General features: G+C 36.5%; 2 protein-coding genes across 3 annotated transcripts in view; both read right to left on the reverse strand.

The window, feature by feature from the left end:
- LOC306862984 (protein TANC2-like) overlaps positions 1–5,120 on the reverse strand; it is a gene marked incomplete at its 3' end in the record, with an annotated part of 172,425 nt that extends 167,305 nt beyond the window's left edge. Inside the window, exon 1 of the mRNA XM_079406112.1 lies at positions 5,097–5,120. The remainder of the gene's footprint in view (positions 1–5,096) is intronic.
- Positions 5,121–19,682: 14,562 nt separating this feature from the next.
- LOC306863011 (serine/threonine-protein kinase WNK4-like) overlaps positions 19,683–21,830 on the reverse strand; it is a 66,305-nt gene continuing 64,157 nt past the window's right edge. The window contains exon 20 of one of the 2 annotated variants that reach the window (XM_079406146.1): positions 19,683–21,652. In XM_079406146.1, coding sequence (XP_079262272.1) covers positions 21,614–21,652 — 39 coding nt within the window. In that variant the 3' untranslated portion in view covers positions 19,683–21,613. Of the gene's footprint in view, positions 21,670–21,830 lie in introns of both variants that reach the window. The other variant, XM_079406147.1, reaches the window with a different exon arrangement.

Consider the following 21,830-nt stretch of genomic DNA (forward strand, 5'->3'; position numbering starts at 1 on the left):
TAATGCGTACCGAAACGAAAGCCTCATACCGAACGGTTCAATACGAATACGCATATCATTACACCCCTAACATATACACATATATATATATATATATATATATATATACACACATATTATATATACACATATATATATATATATATATATATATATATATTTTTTTTTTTTTTTTTTTAAAGGTTCACAGTTTAAGTGACAATGTCATAACATTTGATCTGAACAAAAAATGACATCTGCTTAATATCAATGAAAAATAAAGTGCTTGCAGGATTCCTAAAGAAAACAAAACAATTGTAAAATAAAATAAAATAAAAACAGATGTTGATCATTCTCAGACTTTTCAACTTGGATTTCACGGGTTTTTCAGTTTGTATTTATGTTCCACGTGGAATCGCAGAGACCGCGACGTGAGCACCGCCCCAACTGCACAAAACGCCCCCAACACGAGAGAAAGCTGCAGCCATGCGGCGACCTGCGCTAAGGCTCTTCACACGGGACGCGGCAAGCGGCAGAACTGAGGTTGCGCTCGCGCCGCGGTCCCGGGGCGGACATTACCACAAAAGCCCAAATGATGCCACACTTCAGCTTTGTACACCGAAATGGGAATTGGAACAATTCTCTCATGGCCAGTACTGGCAGCGAACTATATTAACGCTAACATTAGTGGAGTGCCCTGATGCCAGTATTTCCTGTCACTGTTCAGACAATTAGCCCTCAACAAATGTGACTGAATCAAATTAAATCATCAGGCAGACATTAGGTTAATCTAACACCATATTCCTTGAATCATAGTGGCAATGAAAGCTCGCTTCTGTTTTCCTGCAACATTACACAAAACAACAAAAATTAATTATCTAACAACAGCCAAACCAAAAAAACAAAGCCTTGGGAATGTCAATGAGTTGAGCTTTGTCAAGCACTGCTGTACACAAACATCATCGAGAGTTTTTATATATCTGACTAACATAAACACACCGTCTCAGGAAGTGTCCTGGTTATGATCTAGGAACAAAACAATCTAGATGTTTTCTTAATGAAAACTCCTGTTTGCCTGGTCTCTATGGAACAAACTAACCAACGCTGGCCTGAACGCTGGGATAAACTGACAGAAGACAATGGCACGGCAGTGAGCCAAAACAAACACAGAATCTGCAGGCTGGCCCTGACGTTTGATGACCCAGACTTCCTCAGTCACTTCACAGCTTCATCACTGATATCAGAGAGAGAGGAGAGCAAGTGACAGGTAAGTTAATTAAATCACACCCAAATGTATGAGAGAAATTAGAAAATAAGAGTCTGAAGACAGACCTCAAGCACCCCGGGAGTTCAGGATTCTTCATGATCAGGGTGGTGATAAGATGAAACTCACCTGCACTGCAGAATCTGATCCTCAAACCCCAATGTGATGTTGATGAAAGGAAGAGCAGAAGTACCATCTAAATCACAAGGAACCAACATAAATACCTACAATAACTGGGTTTGGGAGCGAGTCTAGTTTTTCCGAACAACAGAGCATATGAAACACAGTCTACTGGAAAAGACGTGTCTGGTATCAACCCATTCTATTTTCAGCATTGTTTCTGGCTGGCTAAGATAGACATCATTGAGGATCCTGATAAGGGTGATGACTGAATCTTTCAGGCATCAGAAAGTAATTTTGATGATTAAACCCCCAAAACCAAGTAGGGAATTTTAAAAATGGCTTAATGCCTGGCTGAGTGAGTGGAGTAAGACATATAAGGCAAAAACATGATACTTGAAAGCAAAAATTAACACGGCAGTAGATGAGGCAAGACATTTCAACGGGTTTAAATCACCATGGGTTTCTACAGCTGCACGCCACACTGTGCTGCCCTACATCTGCTGCTTCTCACATAATTAAGGTGACCCTGGTCTAGAGAGCACAAATTGAGGGACCAAACTCCATCTATTCACCACAGGCCTTCTGTTTCACAGAACCTGAATTACATTTGCAGACTTTCGATAAACTCCACAGACATAGTGTATTAGCCCACATACACATAAATATAGGGCACTTTGATTTCTAAAATGTGGAAAATGAAGATAGAACTGCAAATTCCAGTCATTAAAATTTGGCAAAATTTTGATGAATAAATAAAAAGCAGGGCTGTACACTTCAAATTCAAGTTTTAATATGGGCCACAGACTAGGCTACATTCTAAAAAATGCTGGGTTAAATATAACCCAGTGCTGGGTAAATATTGGACAGAACACATGCTGGGTTGTTTTCAACCAACAGTTGGGTTAAATGTTTAACCCAACCTTCTGGGCAGTAACCCAATCGCTGGGTCAAATTGCTGGGTTTTATTTACCCCAGCATTTTTTAGAGTGTATGAACATTAAACCACAAAAAGTCTGCGTGTCACTATTTTATTTGATAAAACTAATCAGATACGCTCAAAGGTCTTCACTACAACCCAGCAAAATAAAAGTTTGGTTTAACTTGAAGAAATTATGACAATATATTAATATTGTACATTATAATGTATTTTTCAAAGTAACAACAATGGTGTTTTTAAGGAATATAAGAATTTTTCATCTGTGTTTTTAGAAAAAAGCAAACCTCTTGTGCAAGTCTCCTTTTTTGTCAAAATTTAAATAACTTGTTAATTTCATTTGATATTTCAGAAGATTAATTAAGCTGGTAATGTTTTATGCATTCATTTGATCATCATTGTTTTTGATATTGTATTTTTAGATAGAAGTATTTGTATTAAAACAAAGAATTCAGAATTTCTGGAAAAAAAAACAACAACATTTCATTCCATACTAGTATTGTTAAAAAAAATTAAATATTAAATTGTTAAAGTTCTATGAATGTAATTGATTTGACATCCTTTTTGATTATTAAAATATACCTATTAAACCATTAAAAAGGAAACCAGAAAACTTAAAACAGAAAACACAGAATTTTGGAAAAAATGTATATGGATTTCATAGGTCCTCACAAATATACAATAAAAGCTCATAGAGGGTTTTTTTTCAAACCCGCACTCAACTAGCATCCTGGCTACACTCATATGTCAAGCAGAGAAACAATGTATGCCTGGCCAAGTGCAGCAAAAACAGACCCCATAAAAGGTCTCCATAGGGGTGCGGAAGCTTCAAAGGGACATATGCTAAAGAGCAACACTTGGCATGCTCGGCTTTGTAGTGACTTGTTGCCTTGGTGACGGACCCTCCTGTCTGATACTCGAATAACCAGCAGATGACGCAGGATGCTCATTTTAAATTATGAGAATGAGATTACACCAAAATTTCCCCATAGATCACCGTACGAGACATTCAACATAAACAAGACTGCAGTCGAGAGCGCAGAACAAATTCTAGCATGCTTGAATGACTGCTAGGTTTCAAGAGCTTCAGAGAATTCTTCTTCAGTTGCGTAAAAGGAAGTTATGAAAGACGAATCCTCAAGATTTGATCTGAAGTGTGGCAACACTATTTGACGTCTGAGGTCAAAATAGCACAGTCTGAAATTAACTTTGGGAAAACCAATTTAAACGTGTCAAATCTATCAGTTCCTCCCGGCCCTTCATGCTTCCTTTAATTCTGAATTGAATTTCACTTGTCTTGCGATTGAAATGTGGCGTATGAGAAAATATACCTGTCAAATACCTCTTCTCTCCAAAACATGAGCAAAAGTTTTCCTACTTCACTGGTGTTTAGTTAAGGACCCCAGGGCCTATTCATCCTGTGCTCACTTACACACACACACACACACACACACACACACACACACACACTATACTGGCCAGCCGGTGAATCAATTTGCGGCATTTAATTACGATTGGGTGACTTTCTCAGCTGATGCCCCCCCAGACCAGGGAAGACATTTCTCATGTGGTTGCCGGTGTTGAGACACAGCTGAGATGATTTTCTGTGGAAAAGTCTCAAGCCCCCAAAACCCAGACGGCGCATGAAATCCCTAATCACTTCACCACAGCTGCTATTATGGACACCCAATCACGTAGAAATTAATATTAAGCATGTTAATCACTTCTAAGAGCGTGTGTATGACCCTTACCACACCTATTTTTAGGGATCATTTTGGATTATGCATCAATGCAAAGTCTCTCTGAAGAAGGGATAACAGTCTATGAAGACAAACTACACTCACACGAGGTATACAATTAAAAGCCTTTGTTGGAATAAGGATATTATGTTAAAAAACACAATCAAGGGGCCATCATCAGGATGTGCTTATGAGCCAATGATAAGTTTAGGTAAATTCTTTGGCACTCAAGTTCAAAAGTGTGGCACCACACCTGGCAAAGACTCCTTAACATTAAAGTGGTAGTAAAGCAGGTGATCTACTGCATGGAAGCCAATAAGTGATCTAAAGATGACAAGGCCAAAAACGTCAATAAACAGTTGTGAACTGAATTCCCACATTGTGCCCCAGTCAATGCTGATGCACAAGGAATAGTGCTGTTCTATTCGCCGCATGGATTCTGCATGCATACACAATAAATGCATGCAATAAGACTACTATAAGGAGGATTCCCACCCCAAAGTCCAATGAGATACAAACACATTCTCTGAATAATAAGTCAGGGCTTACCAGGACCCTACGCGATATTAAGGCGTTTAAACAAACATTAACAGGAACCAGAAGAACTGGAAACCCCAATGATATGTTTACCTGCTGTTATGACAATAATGGACCCATCTGATGCTTTGTTTAAATGCTTTGGACTAATATGTAAATTTGTACGAAAAAAAAACAAACAAACAGAAACAATATATAATTACTTAAATGATGCACGCACCAAACCTGCCATGCGTCTGTGCCATACACTGCACGCGCAACACTGTTGCCAAATAAGATCCAACTGTATCTCCGGCTATGGGAGGTACATGCAAGCATTTCAAAGGAGAGACATTGGAGCTGAAAGTCTGTATACCCAGCACTCCGCCGTTACTCATAACGTTGTAAATAAATAGCACGGTGCATTGATTCATCAAATAGCCTATGATGAACGCCGCTCGGAAACGACGCGTAACCGTCGCCCATTTCACGTCAACACGCTGGATGTTATCTTATGTAGTCATTTGGAGATTGGACCTACCCGTTATGCTGATATGCAGTCGTGTGGATGAGGATCTGCTGGTGTCCGTATAGTGGGAAGCGCTGGAGATGAAGAACACCTTCACCAAGTGTAAACGCTTCGTCCTTCGGTTTTCCTTTGCTATTAAACGGTAACTCCTGGTTTTCGTGCGTACCGGTCAGCATGTAGCAAATGTAAAGGATTTGTGATCCGAAGATCACCATTAATCAAGAGTGCAGCTGCAGACGAAAGGACCAGCGTGTCTATCAACTGTAGCGACGCGGTTCTGGTATCACATGAAGACGCCGTGCGCATACGGGTGCCTTGCTACAGCTTCTGCGCTTGGGGGCGGGGTTATTAAACATTATTCATGAGGGGGCGGGGAATACGTCTGCCCTCTGTTCTCCACACGCTGCGCTTTGGATTAAATCTATGATGATGCAGAATAATTAATTATAGATAAATGCAGTATTTTTCTATAGTTCTTTTCTTTATTAAGTTTCTAAAATATATAAATACTAAGAAATGTAGATCTAAATCTAGCTTATCTTCAGTATAATAAAATTAAGATTTTTTGTGCATTTCTTTTAAACTGTATTTGTTTTTTTATGTTCTTCAAATAGTTAACTGAATGCATTCATCTAAAATCAGTAGAGTTATTCTGGAGTTCTGTTTACTACTTTAAGAAAAAGAAATTCTGGCATATTTAGGATGTGGGCGGGGTCTGCATCTAATGAGCCAATATTTTTTATTTTTGTTGAGTGCATGTTTAGTCATTGATCTTATCTGATGTTCTGTTGCTCAAACTTGCCTATGGGCATCAAGGCCCTTCTGATACTAATACCAACTATCCATCATTACTTATGTTTTCCACTTTATATCTGACACTTAACATTTAAGCATGAAAGGGATATTAATGGATTATAGACTAGCCTATAATTTACAACACTTTCTGAATATCTATTGGCTGAGAGTTGTAAATGGAAATCCTTGGCATTTCTGAAGAATTTGTTGATTGCTCATTTTAATGGTCCTTTTTCCCATGTGCTGTATAGTTGAATCAATAAACCGTTTTGTAAAATCTTTTAAGGTGTAAAACATGTTCAGATTGACTGAACGAGAACAGGCTAATGCATAAAATGTGCTTTATTTGGGATATGTTTTCTGATAATTATCTTGATCAAAGGATAAAACACTAGAGAAAGTATCCACAGATTTTTTTTCTAAGTAAAATGAGGGCATAAGGCCATATATGGATTTTATGAATTTGCATTTTATACCTTTTTAAGACATTCTGTATCTCGACGAACCCATATGAGCAAGCCAAGCTTCTACAGTTCTTGGAACACTGTTTTCCTTGAAATATCACTGTGACTCACAAAAGTGAAAATTCATATGCATTTCATCATTCGTTTATATGTAGACAATATGTAATGCTCTAAATCAAAAAATAACCCACAAAGAGCATAACACATGCTTTAAGAACTGTCAGAATCATAATCTGATTCTCACTGATGTGATTCAGATTAAAGATGGAAAATTAAACCTATTACACACATCTACCCCGCTTTGAAGAATACACATCTTGGATGGCTCTGGCACGGTGAGACGAGGCCTGTCGGATGCACTGGACAAAGCATTAACAAAGAAACAGCCTAATGCGAAATAGATTAGATTTCCAGTTGCTTAGTGCCAACACTTAATTGAGTAAAATTCTAAGTGCTCTGATTGATATGTCAACTGGATGGGTTTGCTGGCAGAATCTCTGAGACGTTACACACACTGGAATGGCTACTAAATGGAAGCTAATTTAATGCAGAAAACAAAATGTTTCAGATCAGATTTCCGCATGTCGACCACCTCAGACGTGACATGGACTTGGACTACTTTAATGCAGTTAAGTCTTATTTTTTAACCCATTTTATCATCTGTTGTAGCTTAAACGGTGTGAATTATTCACCAAAGTTTAATACTTAGAATTACACCTGGTTCAAATCCTTAACCGTAAGTATGAGCAACAATAACAGTGATGGTTGTCTTCGCAAGCATCGATAAATTACCGTTTAAGTGAAAATGGTAGCCTAAAAGCCAAGCCATCTGGACATAAAAACAGCATTAAACTTCTTGATTAAGACAGCTGGGGTAATAGTTTAAGTGCCACAGTTTCAAATGTTTTATTGGATATAATAAGGAAATGTTACCATGTCTCCTTAAGGTCTCCTTGTGGTTGTTATAGCTATTAAAGCAAACTATAATTTTAAGTCAAATGTAAATGTATCTGTGCTGATAGAGATAGTCTTTGAAATGATCTTTACTCCATTCATATTGAGTCTAATAGTGAGTTTCAAGTTTCATAGTCAGTCTCTCTCTGATGTACGACAACGCTTTTGCCGATAGATTATGAATCAAAGGGCAAGTATATAGTGAAAAGTGTGAATCTGATAGGTGGCAAATGTGTATCTAAATTGTTGGAAAAATCCTCTTGTTGCTATAAAAGCATCTCCAGACATTAGAGGACAAAGTGTGCCAAGAACAGTGCAATCATTTCTCTACACGGACGCATTCTATAAATGCTGCTAAAATGCTTTTATGGCAGATTCAGAGAAAGTGAAACCAGCCTCTGCTTCACACTGTATCATCTCCATGATTATCCAGATTTTGCAAATGAAACTCAAAACTCCCAGGAGGCCCCATCCGCGCAGCCAAAACTATCTGCCAGCGTCTTAAAGACAACTGTTCCATCAACGTCTGCAGAGGTAGATATTAGCTAACCGACAAACCATTTCCCATTTATAGAAATCAGGATTTATGAGATCACTGAGCTCCACTCAAATGGCTGGCTCTGTTGGATGCACGTTTGACGAATGAGACAGCTCTTCATAAGCCTTCACAAGCAATCGCTTATCAATAAATCCTCAAGGCTACATCAAAATGAGATCTCCCATGTTCAGGCTCCACAACAGAGCTGCCCGGGCCTGCGGTGAGCTGCTTCGTACAATTAAACGAACAAACAAACTCAGGGCGTGTCGCCACATTTGTGCTTTTCATCAACATTGAGATTATACGTTGCAGTCGACCAAAGCTCCTTATTAAACTCACAAAGGTCTGTGATTTTCTAGCTCCTTAGTCCCACGGGTGGCAAAAGCAGACCGGTGCAATAATCTAAATTGAATTTCCTTTACGCAAAGCTGCATGTTGCATGCTACTTCCTCCATCTTTGAGTATAATCTCACTGGGGGTCTATCTATTAATCTGACCCTGAGTTTACTTTTAGGACAAACCGTTTTATGGCAAGACACTACAGACAAAATCATTTTTTTTTTAATGTACTGGTCAGTTCTGAGATTTTGGCTACTTTCAAAACATTTCATAACATTTCAAAATAGCGGAAAGAAGTGTTTATTGTATTATATCTATTTGCACCTGAAGTATTCACTTTAGTAGCACTTACAAACACCAAACTTAACAGTTTTATTCCTACCTATATATTTCTCCTTTTTGTTTAGTTTAAGTAGTACAATGATAAAAAAAAGTTACAAATAAAACTTAAAAAAAATAATTAAAATGATAAATATGCACAACAAATTTACTTTAAAATTTAAATAAACAATATATATATATATATATATTAAAAAAAATCTAATTTGAAATGCTAAAAAACTGTAATAGTATATTAATAATGCTGAAATAAAATACAAATTACATTTTTACACATTTTTAACATTTCACACCTGATTTATATAACATTTTGTTTTCCCTAAAAATATGGTGAAATTTTCTGACTGTTGTCAGTGTTGTCTGATTTAAGAAGTGTTAAAAAGAGAAAAAAATCCCTTCTGTAAAAACCTTTAACTCTAATATGTCAACAACAAGAAACAAGACATTTGAATCTGGCTTTATCCAGTGTTCAGATTTCTGTTTTGGAATTGTATGCAAATTAGTGCATTGTTAGGTAGATAATTGAACATTTGCATATTTGAACAAAACATTTCAGAAAATCATTAATCCATGTAACACATTTAATTTTTTTTTAAAAAAAGGAGAAATATGGTGAAATATATTAGTTAAAAAGTTAGTTTTGAAAGTTACTAATATGTACACTTCAGGTATGTAGTTTTAAGGTACTGTAGTATGTGCTATTTAGGGGTAAATAAGGTACAAAGATGTACGGTTTACACGGTAAAAAATATTTTTGGAAATTGTGAATAAAGCAAAGGTTACTGGAGTTTGTTTATTTCAGTCTTTCTACTTCAAAATGTCACATTTCATTCAATGGTCTTCTTGCACTTGTTTCTTTGTCATTCATTTTGTGCAATTTCTGAGTGAAAATTGTCTCTACAACATTTTTTTGTTTCAGTGTAGCTTTCGTACGTTAAGGTACCGCCACAGTGACAGCTTTGTACCATTTTTCTAGTGTATTCACCTGTCGTGTCTAAACCTAAAAGAAAGAAAAGGGGAATTGGTTCCACTTTTTGGTGCCAAAACAGAAGCTGGCTCAGTCTCATACGATTATTCAAGTCAAGAGCTTTTGGATTACAAATGTAATTAGGCTGCTTTGAATTTAGATTTAGTAAATGTGATTTGGGACTTAAGATTTTCTTCCATGCCAAAACATTCACTAACTATCCATAATGCAAGACAACAAACAGTATTCATATTCTAGTGCGTCCTTACATCTGCCTTGTTCTCCAGGATTCCTCCGGCTCTCCTGGTAATTAGTGAAGGTGACGTGACAAGGGGGGCATGGGACATGAAAGGCAGGGGGGAAGAATAGGAGGATGGGGAAGCTGAGAAATGTCACTTGCAGTTCTTTGTGGGTGCCAGAGATAGGAGGCTTACCGGCCGCTCCAAGCAGCGTTGCTCCCGATGGCCTTGCAGCAATGTGCTGCGATTGCACTGTGCCACTGACTCCTCCTTAATCGCTTTTTCTGGATCTGCCACGTCTGCTTACAGCGGCCGGCGTGACTCCCGACATTGAGCACGAGAGATCAATACAATGTGGGAGATGGCTATTACTGAGCGTTATTGCATCCTAGCAGCTAGCAATTCTTTGTTTCCTTTAAGAGAGAGATGTGCACTGTATCTTTTTTTTTTTTTTTATCATATTGTCAGATATCGAGGAGTGATTAAAAATATAATTTGAACATAGAAGCAAACATACAGTTCTCACAAGTTAACCTACCCCTTGCAGAATCTGCAAAGTGTTAACAATTAAAAATAAATGAATAAGAGTAGTATACTATATAGTATAGTATATATAGAATCATATCGTATAGTATATTGTACAGTGCCACCCACTAATATTGGCACCCTTGGTAAATATGAGCAAAGGCGGCTGTGAAAATAAATTTGCATTACTTATCTTTTTGATCTTTCATTCAAAAAATTCACAAAATTCTAAACTTTCATTGAAGTAAAACAATTGAAAATGGGGGGAAACTCACATTATGAAATAAATGTTTTTCTCCAATGCATGTTGGCTACCATTATTGGCACCCTTAGAAATTCTTAATCTCTTCTCTGAAGTATATTCCTACAGCATAATCATCCATCACAAGGTGTAAAACCAAAGAATATAGTTCTGATGTACAGAACAAGATTGATGAGCTTCACAAAATAGAATGTGGCTGTAAGAAAAGAGCTAAAGCATTGACAATCCCCATTTCCACCATCAGGGCAATAATTAAGAGGTTCCAATCAACTAAAGATGTTACAAATCTGCCTGGAAGAGGATGTGTGTCTATATCGTCCTAATGCACGGTGATGAGGAGAGTTTGAGTGGCCAAAGACTCTCCAAGGATCACAGCTGTAGAACTGTAGAATAGACTAGTTGAGTCCTGGGGTCAGAAAGCCCAAAAAAAACACAATAAACAAACAGCCTCTATGTGTCACGGTTCATAGAATCACTGTCTCAGCCTGCTTGTCTGTTTTGGTGTGTGTGTGTGTGTGGTTAAGTGGGTGTGGCCAGCTCGTGATTACGGGCTGAGCGGTTTGAGCTGTTACTCATCACTGGAGACTATTTAAGATCAGCTAGCGCATCTCTCACTGTCAGATCCTCAGAGATTCAATGTGTTCCTGTGCTGCCTCTCGTTTGTTTCCTGGAGTGTTTCCTGTCTCTGCTCTGCCTTTGGAGGATTTCACAGTCGGATCTGGCTGCCCATTGCGTCCCTGCGACCGTCTCCAATCAGCGCTGTGCACGAGCTCAGTTGCCACTTGTGACTCTGTTTTTCTTGATAATAAACTGTGATTATCTGCTATTGAATCCTTCTCTTGATTTCATAACACTATGCACATCATATGTTGTTCAAATGGATTTCAAGAAAAAAAAAAAACTCCTGGCTCATCCAAAAACAAACAAATATGCCAGCATATTCAGTTGTCAGACATGACTGGAACTTCAAACGGCTCTGGCTTCTATAGTCAGATGAAACATAAAAAAGAGCTTTCTGGCAGCAAACCCACCAGATGGGTTTAGGACAAACAGGGATAAAAAGTACCCCATGCCCATGGTTAAATATACTGCTAGATCTTTAATGTTGTGGGCCTGTTTTTCTGCCGGAGGTCCTGGATGTCTTGTTCAGATGCATGGCATCATGGATTCTATCAAATACCAACAGATAAAAATTCTAAACCTGACTGGTTCTGTTAGAAATCTTATAACGGGCCATGGTTGGATCTTCCATCAGGACAATAATCCAAAACAAACATTAAAATCAACACAAAAAATATGTCAATGAGCACAAAATTAAGCTTCTGCTATGGCCGTCCCAGTCCTCTGACCTGAACCCTACAGAAAATGAGTGGGGTGAACAGAAGAGAAGAAGCACCATCATGGAGCTGGGAATCTGAAGGATCTGGAGAGATTCTGGATGAAGGAATGGTCTCTGATCTCTTGTCAAGTGTTCTCTGAACTCATAGGAGAAAACTCAGAACTGTTATCTTGGAAAAAGGACGTTGCAATAATTGGGTGCCAAAAACTGTGGCTAACGTGAACTAGAGAAAAACATTTATTTCATAATGTGAGTTTCCCCCACTTTCCATTGTTTTACTTCAATGAAAGCATAGAATTTTGTAAAAAAAAAATTAATGAAAGATCAAAAGGATAAACAATGCAGATTTATTTTCACAGCCACCTTTGCTCATACTTACCAAGGGTGCCAATATTAGTGGTATGTACACTGTATGTACAGAGAGTATAGTATAGCATAGCATAGCACAGTGGAGAGCGAGTAGTATAGTATAGTATAGTAGGCTATAGTATAGTATAGTATATGGAGAGAGAATAGCATAGTATATAGTATAGTATCATATCATATTATAGTAAAAGTTCAGTGCACATGCACATGCAATGTATAGGTCCTTTTCTATGCAATTAAAGTGAAATAACTGAACATAAATATTGGAGCCTGATAAAAATGCTCATTTTATAATAAAATTTCAGATGGCATTTAGAGGTTTTTGGATCTGAACTCTTCACACACACACACACACACACACACACACACACACACACAGATATATAAATATATATATGCGAAAACAAAGATACATTACAAATACACACAATATACAAATTAAATAAACCATGTTTTATTTTCAGGTATGCTACAATAGGTGTATTTAGCAGGAGCATTCAAGAAATTGAATGAACAAATATAAAAATAAAACACTATACAGACTGATTCGTATTAAAGCAACTTTATTAAAGTTTTTCAGTCAAGAGTAGTGAGTGATTTTTCTCTTTGTGTTTTTTATTAACATTAAAGGAATAATTCACACAAAAATTAAAATAGTGTTATTTTTATACCATCATTTACTCACTCAAAAGTTGTTTTAAACCTCAATGAGTTTCATTATTCTGCTAAACACTATTTTGAAGGATGTGGAAAACCAAAGAGTTGCTGGTACATATGGCACATAGTCTTAGAGTTCGTACTTGACTAACTAGGGCCCAGGTCAGGAAGCAGACAGACTGGCTAGACCGTCTGCTAGCCACCTCACGTCACAGAAGTCAGTTCATTCTCAGCACATAGAGAATGTGTCCCCAAAACCTTCAAATTGGCTGTAATTAAGCCTCTCATTAAAAAACCACAACTTGACCCCAAAGATCTAGTTAATTACAGACCGATCTCAAATCTCCCTTTTCTGTCAAAGATACTAGAAAAGGTAGTATCCTCACAATTATATTCCTTCTTAGAGAAAAATAGTATTTGTGAGGAATTCCAGTCAGGATTTAGACCGTATCATAGTACTGAGACTGCTCTGTGTTACTTTCTGTGTTACTGAGATGTTTCTTTATCTTTAATTCTTATGAATTATCTTCTTTTGCGTTCCATATTCTAGGCCGTTGTAGCCTAAATGTTTATGTGTAATAAATGTTATGTTGAATCAAATAAAATATTTCTAAAGCTACAATTTGTAATGTCTACTTGATACTTTCGCATTTGACCAAAAAATTGCTGTTTAAATAATCTTTTGTGGGTATTTTCACAGTCAAAGATTAATTAATCGAAACATAATTTAAGTAATTAGATAAAAAATGTAATCGACTGACTGACAGCCCTATTATATATATATATATATATATATACTTAGTGGCATAAGCAGTAGTGCAGGTGCAGGTATCCTCACAATTATATTCCTTCTTAGAGAAAAATAGTATTTGTGAGGAATTCCAGTCAGGATTTAGACCGTATCATAGTACTGAGACTGCTCTCATTAGAGTTACAAATGACCTGCTTCTATCATCTGATCGTGGTTGTATCTCTTTATTAGTTCTACTGGATCTTAGCGCTGCAATCAACACTATCGACCACAACATTCTTTTAAACAGACTAGAACACTTTGTTGGCATTAGTGGAAGTGCCTTAGCATGGTTCAAATCGTACTTATCTGACCGTCATCAATTCGTAGCAGTGAATGAAGAGGTATCATATTGATCACAAGTGCAGTACGGAGTACCTCAAGGCTCAGTACTAGGGCTGTTACTGTTCACGCTTTACATGTTACCCTTGGGAGATATTATCAGGAGACATGATGTTAGCTTTCACTGTTATGCTGATGATACTCAGCTCTATATTTCTTCGCGGCCCGGTGAAACACACCAAATTGAGAGACTAACGGAATGCATAGTCGATATAAAAAACTGGATGATGAGTAATTTCTTACTGCTAAATTCTGAAAAAACAGAAGTGTTAATTATCGGACCTAAAAACCCCACATGTAATAACCTAGAACACTATCTAACACTTGGCGGGTGCTCTGTCATTTCTTCGTCATCAGTTAGGAACCTAGGTGTGTTGTTTGATAGCAATCTTTCATTTGAAAGCCATGTTTCTAGCATCTGTAAAACTTCGTTTTTCCATCTCAAAAACATATCTAAATTGCGACCTATGCTCTCAACGTCAAATGCAGAAATGCTAATTCATGCGTTTAGGACCTCAAGGTTAGACTATTGTAATGCTTTATTGGGTGGTTGTTCTGCATGCTTGATCAACAAACTACAGCTGGTCCAAAATTCAGCAGCTAGAGTTCTTACTAGAACCAGGAAGTACGACCATATTAGCCCAGTTCTGGCAACACTGCACTGGCTCCCCATCAAACATCGTATAGATTTTAAAATCTTGTTAACTACTTATAAAGCCCTGAATGGCTTAGCTCCTCAGTACTTGAGTGAGCTCTTATCACATGATAGTCCTCCACGTCCGCTGTGTTCTCAAAACTCTGGCCGTTTGATAATACCTAGAATATCAAAATCGACTGCGGGCGGCAGATCCTTTTCCTATTTAGCACCCAAACTCTGGAACAATCTACCTAACGCTGTTCGGGAGGCAGACACACTCTGTCAGTTTAAATCTAGATTAAAGACACATTTCTTTAACCTGGGTTACACATAACACACTAATACACTTCTATTATTCAAATCCATTAAAGGATTGTTAGGCTGCATTAATTAGATCAACTGGAACCGGGAACACTCCCCATAACACCCGATGTAATCGTTACATCGTAAGAAGAATGGCATCTACGCTAATATTTGTCTGTTTCTTTCTTATTCTGTTTCTCAGTCAGTGTCCGGATCAGATGGTGGATCGGCGCTGGGAGATGATTTCTCCCTGATCGTCGGCAGAGGCCGGGACACCTGGATGAGCCCCGGGGACATATCCCCAGTGAAGACCTCGACTTAAATACAATAAAACTAAAACAAAAAAAAAAGAAAATAACTAAAAATATAATAAAATACCTAACTATATAATACAACATATAATTATTGTTAGAAATTGCAACAATATAAAATAGAAATAAATACATTTATACATTTAAAATTTTAATTAAAACAATAAGTAAACAATAAATAAACAATAATCTCCTGGCCAGAGGAGAACTGGCCCCCCAACTGAGATTGGTTTCTCCCAAGGTTTTTTTTTTTTTTTTTTTTTCCATTTTGTCACAGAGGGAGTTTGGATTCCTTGCCGCTGTCGCCTCTGGCTTGCTCAGCTGGGGACACTTAATTTCTAGTGATTATCATCAATTTGATTTCGCAGATACTATTTAAACTAAACTGATCTAGACAATGACATCTCTGAATTCAATAATGAAATGCCTTTAACTGAAAATTGAGTGTTTAATCTTATTTTTATACATTACTGACACTCTATCCTCCAATTTGATACTGTTAAGTGCTTTGACACAATCTGTATTGTTAAAAGCGCTATATAAATAAAGGTGACTTGACTTGTCCACAGTGACTTCCATAGCATTTTTTTTTCTACTATCAAAGTCAACGTGGACCAGCAACTGTTTGGTTACCCAGATTAAAATATATTCTTTTGTGTTCAGCACAAGAACGAGTGAGCAAGTGAATAATGACAGAAATAAAATTTTAGGGTGAACTATCCCTTTAGTTACAGTCGGCAGCATGTTTAGTGTCCTGTCCCTTTAAGACCTGCATGCATCTAATATAGGCTACAGGCACGCATCCATTTCTCTCAGCTGTTTACTTTAATTTTAGACATAATCAACGGAGCCCACACGGAAATAACCTATATAAACATATATGTTTTAATATAGGTTTTGATATATGTTTTCAATATATGTGACATATATAAAATTGGCCGTTTTCCTATAATATATGTACATATATGCACATATATGTACACATATACGTGCATACATGTACCTATATAGGTACATATATGCATGTATATATATGTGTGCATATATGCACCTATATGTTTACCTATATATTAGTAAAATTATTAAAATCCATAGCTGCTAGACAACATAAATAAAAGCCCAAAATGTCGAAATTTACATTTACATGTACATATAGGGCTTATATGTGGATATAAAGAAGCAATACAGGAGACCTATATGGCCTTTATATGCACATATATGCACCTCAAATTTGCCTATATGTGGCATATATATGCAGCATATATGTTATCATATATGTGCATATAGACTGCATATATAGGTTTCATATATGCGCATATATCCTCATATAGGTTCTTTCCATGTGGGAGTCTATACATAAATCTTGTGTGTTTTGACAGTATTATCACAAAACATAACTTAGTTCAGTAATCAGGCACTGTTTGACAGACTTTTTTCGTGCCACTTTTTAAAGCCATAGCAGAACTGTCTCCAAGCAACACAGCAGTGTTTAGTTTTGAATGAATCCACGTTTTGAACGAATCGTGTGAATCGATTCAAATACCTTTCATAAAAAGAGCCGTTTACTTCATTCTTAAATGAATGACTCATAAAGACATTAACCGCCACCTGCTGGCAGATTTAGTTTCTTATAGAGTATAATTGAATTAAAATGTAATCATTTAATTAAATAATAATAATAAATAAAAAAACATTAAAGAGATAGTTCACCCCCAAAAATTAAATGCTGTCATCATTTACTCAAACCTCAATGACTTACTTTTTTTTACTTTCTTACCTTAGTCTTTCTAATTGCAGCAGTGGACATATTACGCAATTGTCTGGAAATCAACCAGTCTTCATTTAGATTAGTACTTCTGGCTTTAGACCAAGCCAAGTTACGATCTCAAAGTAGATTTGACAATTTGGGGGTAAACCATACATTATGTCTACCTTTAACTCTAAATGTTCTACTTTTGCATATCATTTGCGAATACAGAAACCTCAATATTTAAAGCTAAAAGATCAAATTGATTTTTTACTGATTTAGATAAAAGTACATTTGTAATATATTTATTTTTAATAAAAACTGCAACTCCACCTCCTCTATTAGATCGATCAGCCCTATAAACATTATAACCGACAATGCTAATGTCCTTATTTGAAATATAATTTTTTAACCATGTCTCTGATAAAACCATAATATCTGCATCAGTTGTATCTGCCCAGATACGTAACATATCCAACTTTGTGAGTAAACTGCGAACATTTAAATGAACAATCCCAAGACCAGCCCTTGATTTAAAATCAGAAGGTGTGTTAAAACTTGTGACAACATGAGGACCTGGATTCGGTTGAACATTTCCAATAAATGGTGCCGTTTTGCCCCTAACTGACTTAATTAATCTGAAATTAGTGACAAATGTGGAATAGAGCAGATGGAAGAAAAATATGCTTTAGGATAGCATAAAATTCTACAAAGACAGTGTATGTCTATTTTTCATCTTAGGTACACAACGGTTTCTAAATGTATGCAAATGATTTGTAACAACATCAGGTCAGATATTTTTAACTGTCTAATTATTAACATGTCAGCCATGACATTGGCTGCTTCCAACATGCATGCTATACTACCCACTACAAGTATGGACTTGAATCACTTATAATTTGCCACAGCTCATGTTGTCTGGAATTTTTTGTCTTCTAAATTCCTTGGAAAATTTTTTTTGCAATGTTTCATCACCAGAACAATCCAAAAACATATTAAATAACAGTACAACCCGCTGAAGAGATGTATGTCTATCCCTTACAGCCTCACTTTCATTCCTGTTAAAAATCATAGATGGCGCCACTGTGAGGTTTATAATTCAATACGTTCACAGCAGTGTTATTTTAGTATTATTTATATATTATTATAGTTTTTTATTATTTGAATTAGCTTTTATCTGTATTATTTTAAAGTATTTGAATGTAATTTTTTATATATTTAAAATAATTATTTAGAAAATGTTTTGAGTTCATTTTAGTATTTTACAACTTTTATAATTTTTGTTTGGTTTATGTTTTTCACCTAATAGTTATATTTTATTTTAACTTGACTTCAATTAATAAAAACATTTTTTAAATGGTTTAGTTGTCGATAAGACTGGTTCACAGATTTTAAAACCCCAGCCTTGCATTCCTCGCCACTTTTGTATAGTATAGTTCATCAACAGTACCTTTAAGTGAAAACACAACAGAGACTGTACTCTCACAAACTCTTGTGGGTAAAATTAGTCCAAAAATTAAAACAATAAAAGCAAGGATGGACTCCATCTGAGCACCTTTGTCATCCAATTGTCAACGTACCATGATTCACGCTAATTCTAATCTCACATAGCTGCTATTTATTTAGGATGCCAACTGAAATGCAGTGACTGCTACCTCTGCCCAGAGGAGTCGCTATAGGGATTCTGGGCCCATTGCACAGAATTTCGAATGGAACCTCAAAGTCATGTTTAGTGGAGGGGAGAGGGGCCTCAGTCGGGCCCCTCTCAGTCTCTGGGCCCTATGTACTCTGTCCCTCTATTCACCGGCTGCTCCACCCCTGCCTCTGCTCTTTGAGCAAACTAAAGATGGAAAGAGAATCTTTACTAACCCCTAGTGGCCGTGATGTGAAAGCAAACCATTGTTCAATTTATAGTGTTGTTTTTAACAACCTATATTTCTATACTGATGCAAAAATACACTAAGGCATGACTTCATTATGTTCAGTCATTTCTTTCTGCTGAATAAATAGAATTTTTTCTTCTTTACAGCTGTGCTTTGGCCAATACGACTGTTTGAAACCATAAACAGAGCAGCAAGAAGGCTCATTTCCAAACAAGGACATATTCAAGCTATTACATGATTTTATGGCCAACATCCCACCACACTACTGTCAAACTGGATCATTAAACCAAGAGGGAACAATCTACAGGCAACCGAGTCCCCGATGTTGTCTTTGTATGGAGCTGGTTTTGCTTTATTGCTCTTTGGCTCTCTTGCAGTATAAATACGTACAAGCTACACAATCAGATGATGACCTGAAACAACCTAGTTTAAGAACAATAGGTAGTAAAAAATATCGCTCTCCTCATCCTACAATAGGAGAAGGGTCAGTACAGATGATGTTTTTGGACGTTGAGGCTGGGATCTATCTGAACCAATGTTTAGCAAATATTAAATTTTGGGTTCTGCACTGTTCTAGGTCACCAATCAAGCAAATTTGGGAAAAAAGGGAGGTATTCCTTCAAAGATATTTTAACTCTACTTGTTAAACTATGCAAATAACATAAATTATATAATTTTTGAAAATTTTTTTATTAAATTGGAGGAAAAAATACGTATTTTCATTAGTGGTCTCAGGCCTTTGGACCCCAGTGTATGTGCACGTGTATGTTCACACAGTTTAAGAGAACATTTGGTTGTTTGTGAATCATTATTTATTTGTACATTTATAACAATCATGTTTCATCCAGGAATCAAAAGTAAAATGTAAAAAAACTAAACAAAACAAAAAAACCATAGGCACAATCTGCATGGCAGTACAACATTTTTCTGCATAATATTATACAGCTTTTCTCTTTATCTAAATATCTATATCTATATCTATCTATATATATATAAATCTTCTCTCGCTATGCAGTAGAACACATCTGCTATCTAATCAAACGCAGATACTTTAAGGCAACTATTGTTCAATCTTCACAGTTTCTCAGTTTTCAATATGTTTATGCTTGTCTTCACATATTCATATATATGCAACATTGCTGCATAGGCCGAAGCATATAAACTGAGACTCCACACGTCACAATTCATTAGTGTCCTTATATACGGATAACCTGTGGCATCTATTGGCAAATGCCTCGAAGAAAATTGCGGTGTGTCAGTTGTTTGCTATTTTCTTCTTTTAATTAAGAAAACACAAGTTAACATCTTCATTTCACACACTATTAACTAAGATATGAATAACAAAGGGGAAAAGCATTAAGACAGAAAAGTTTCAAATATAGGAAACATTAGGCAGCCATAAGCTGAAAAGCCATTAAATAAAGCAAAATCACACTATATGCTAAATTTTAACATCGGGAGGAACTCACCTACTAAAATTACAACTAAATTTATAATTACAATTAAGAAAATATGACAGTATGGACATTAAATAAACTGAAGGCAGATTTATTTAAGTGATTGTCCCCTATTTGTTCTCTAAAATTTGGATTTAGATACTTTGGATAGATTGTTGCCTACAGAAATTCATTTATTCAGTCACTTTAGCGTAATATCTAAATGAGACTTGATTGACAGGCGCATTTAAACATGCTTATTATTCTCATTTAAATATTAAAATAACTTCAGAACGAAACCTAAGTTGGTTTAGCTCTAAATATAAGGCCTTGCATTCTGCATTGTTGTTTTACGATGTGGATATTCAAAACATCTACATTAATTTTAGATCAATTTGAGGCATCAGAGATCTGTATCATGAAAAAAGAAATAAAATCAATGTCAATACTGCGAGTCATGGGAGTTCAGAAAAATATGTTGTGCAATTATTGAGAGTGCAAAAACATTGTAGCAACAAAGTCACATATACATTTTTACAATTTGTCAAATATGTACATGATACTGTTTATTTAAAAGCAAACCTACAGTGAGGCCTAAAAGTCTTTATAAGGACTGAATGTAATGAATTGCATTGCATTTTTACAAAAGAGAAAATAAAGTTGTTTACAGTACCGATTCTTTCGGGTATTTCTGATGGCCTGGGAGTTGGAATAAAACATTAACTGACCAGTTGATCTATAATTGACACAATTATAGAGAGCAACCACATGGACTGCTTAATAAGTGAAAACACATTTGCAACTTGTACATTCAACCACTAGGGGTGCTATAGCTGCAAATGAGTGGGCATTTCTCCAATAAATCAAGGAGCATCTTGCTGCAGCCCACAAGATCCAGGGGGCGTGGTTGGATCCAGATCCAACTCCACCCACCTTACATATAACTAAACCTACCCATCTCCACCCCCTGATCCCTAAACCCACCCCATCTCCACCCCTTAGATGTGGATCCAACCACGCTCCATGGATCTTGTGGACTGCAGCGAGCCCTACTTGCATAAATCCGTGCTGAGATCAACTACATCACATCTCTAAACAAGTTTCATATATAAAGTCTGTGTTTCCAAGTGTCCTGTCTCTTCAGAAAGCTCACTAGGTAAGTAAATCATCCTTAGAATACTGAACAGAGGTATACTGGTTAAAAATATTCACATCACAGTCTGTGAAGAACACACACTCCTTTCCTGACATCACAAACATGTGCTCACACACATCGGAGGAAGCAATGGTGTCACTTCAGTCCATAAGGAGAGCAGTACGAAGGCCAAAGGGCTCCTTAGAAAACAAAATCACTGTCAGAAAGATAAAAAGGAAGGTCAGTGCACAAAGTCACATTCCTCTCTTGTGTATTCCATTAGCAGGGATAAAGAATATGGCGTTATTTTACTGTCAAATGTCGAGAGTGCATTTTTGTAGGGCGAAAGAAGATTAATATAATACGCGAGTGCGAATC

This window comes from Barbus barbus (genome assembly GCF_936440315.1).
Source record: "Barbus barbus genome assembly, chromosome: 4".
In the NCBI taxonomy this organism is placed as follows: domain Eukaryota; kingdom Metazoa; phylum Chordata; class Actinopteri; order Cypriniformes; family Cyprinidae; genus Barbus; species Barbus barbus.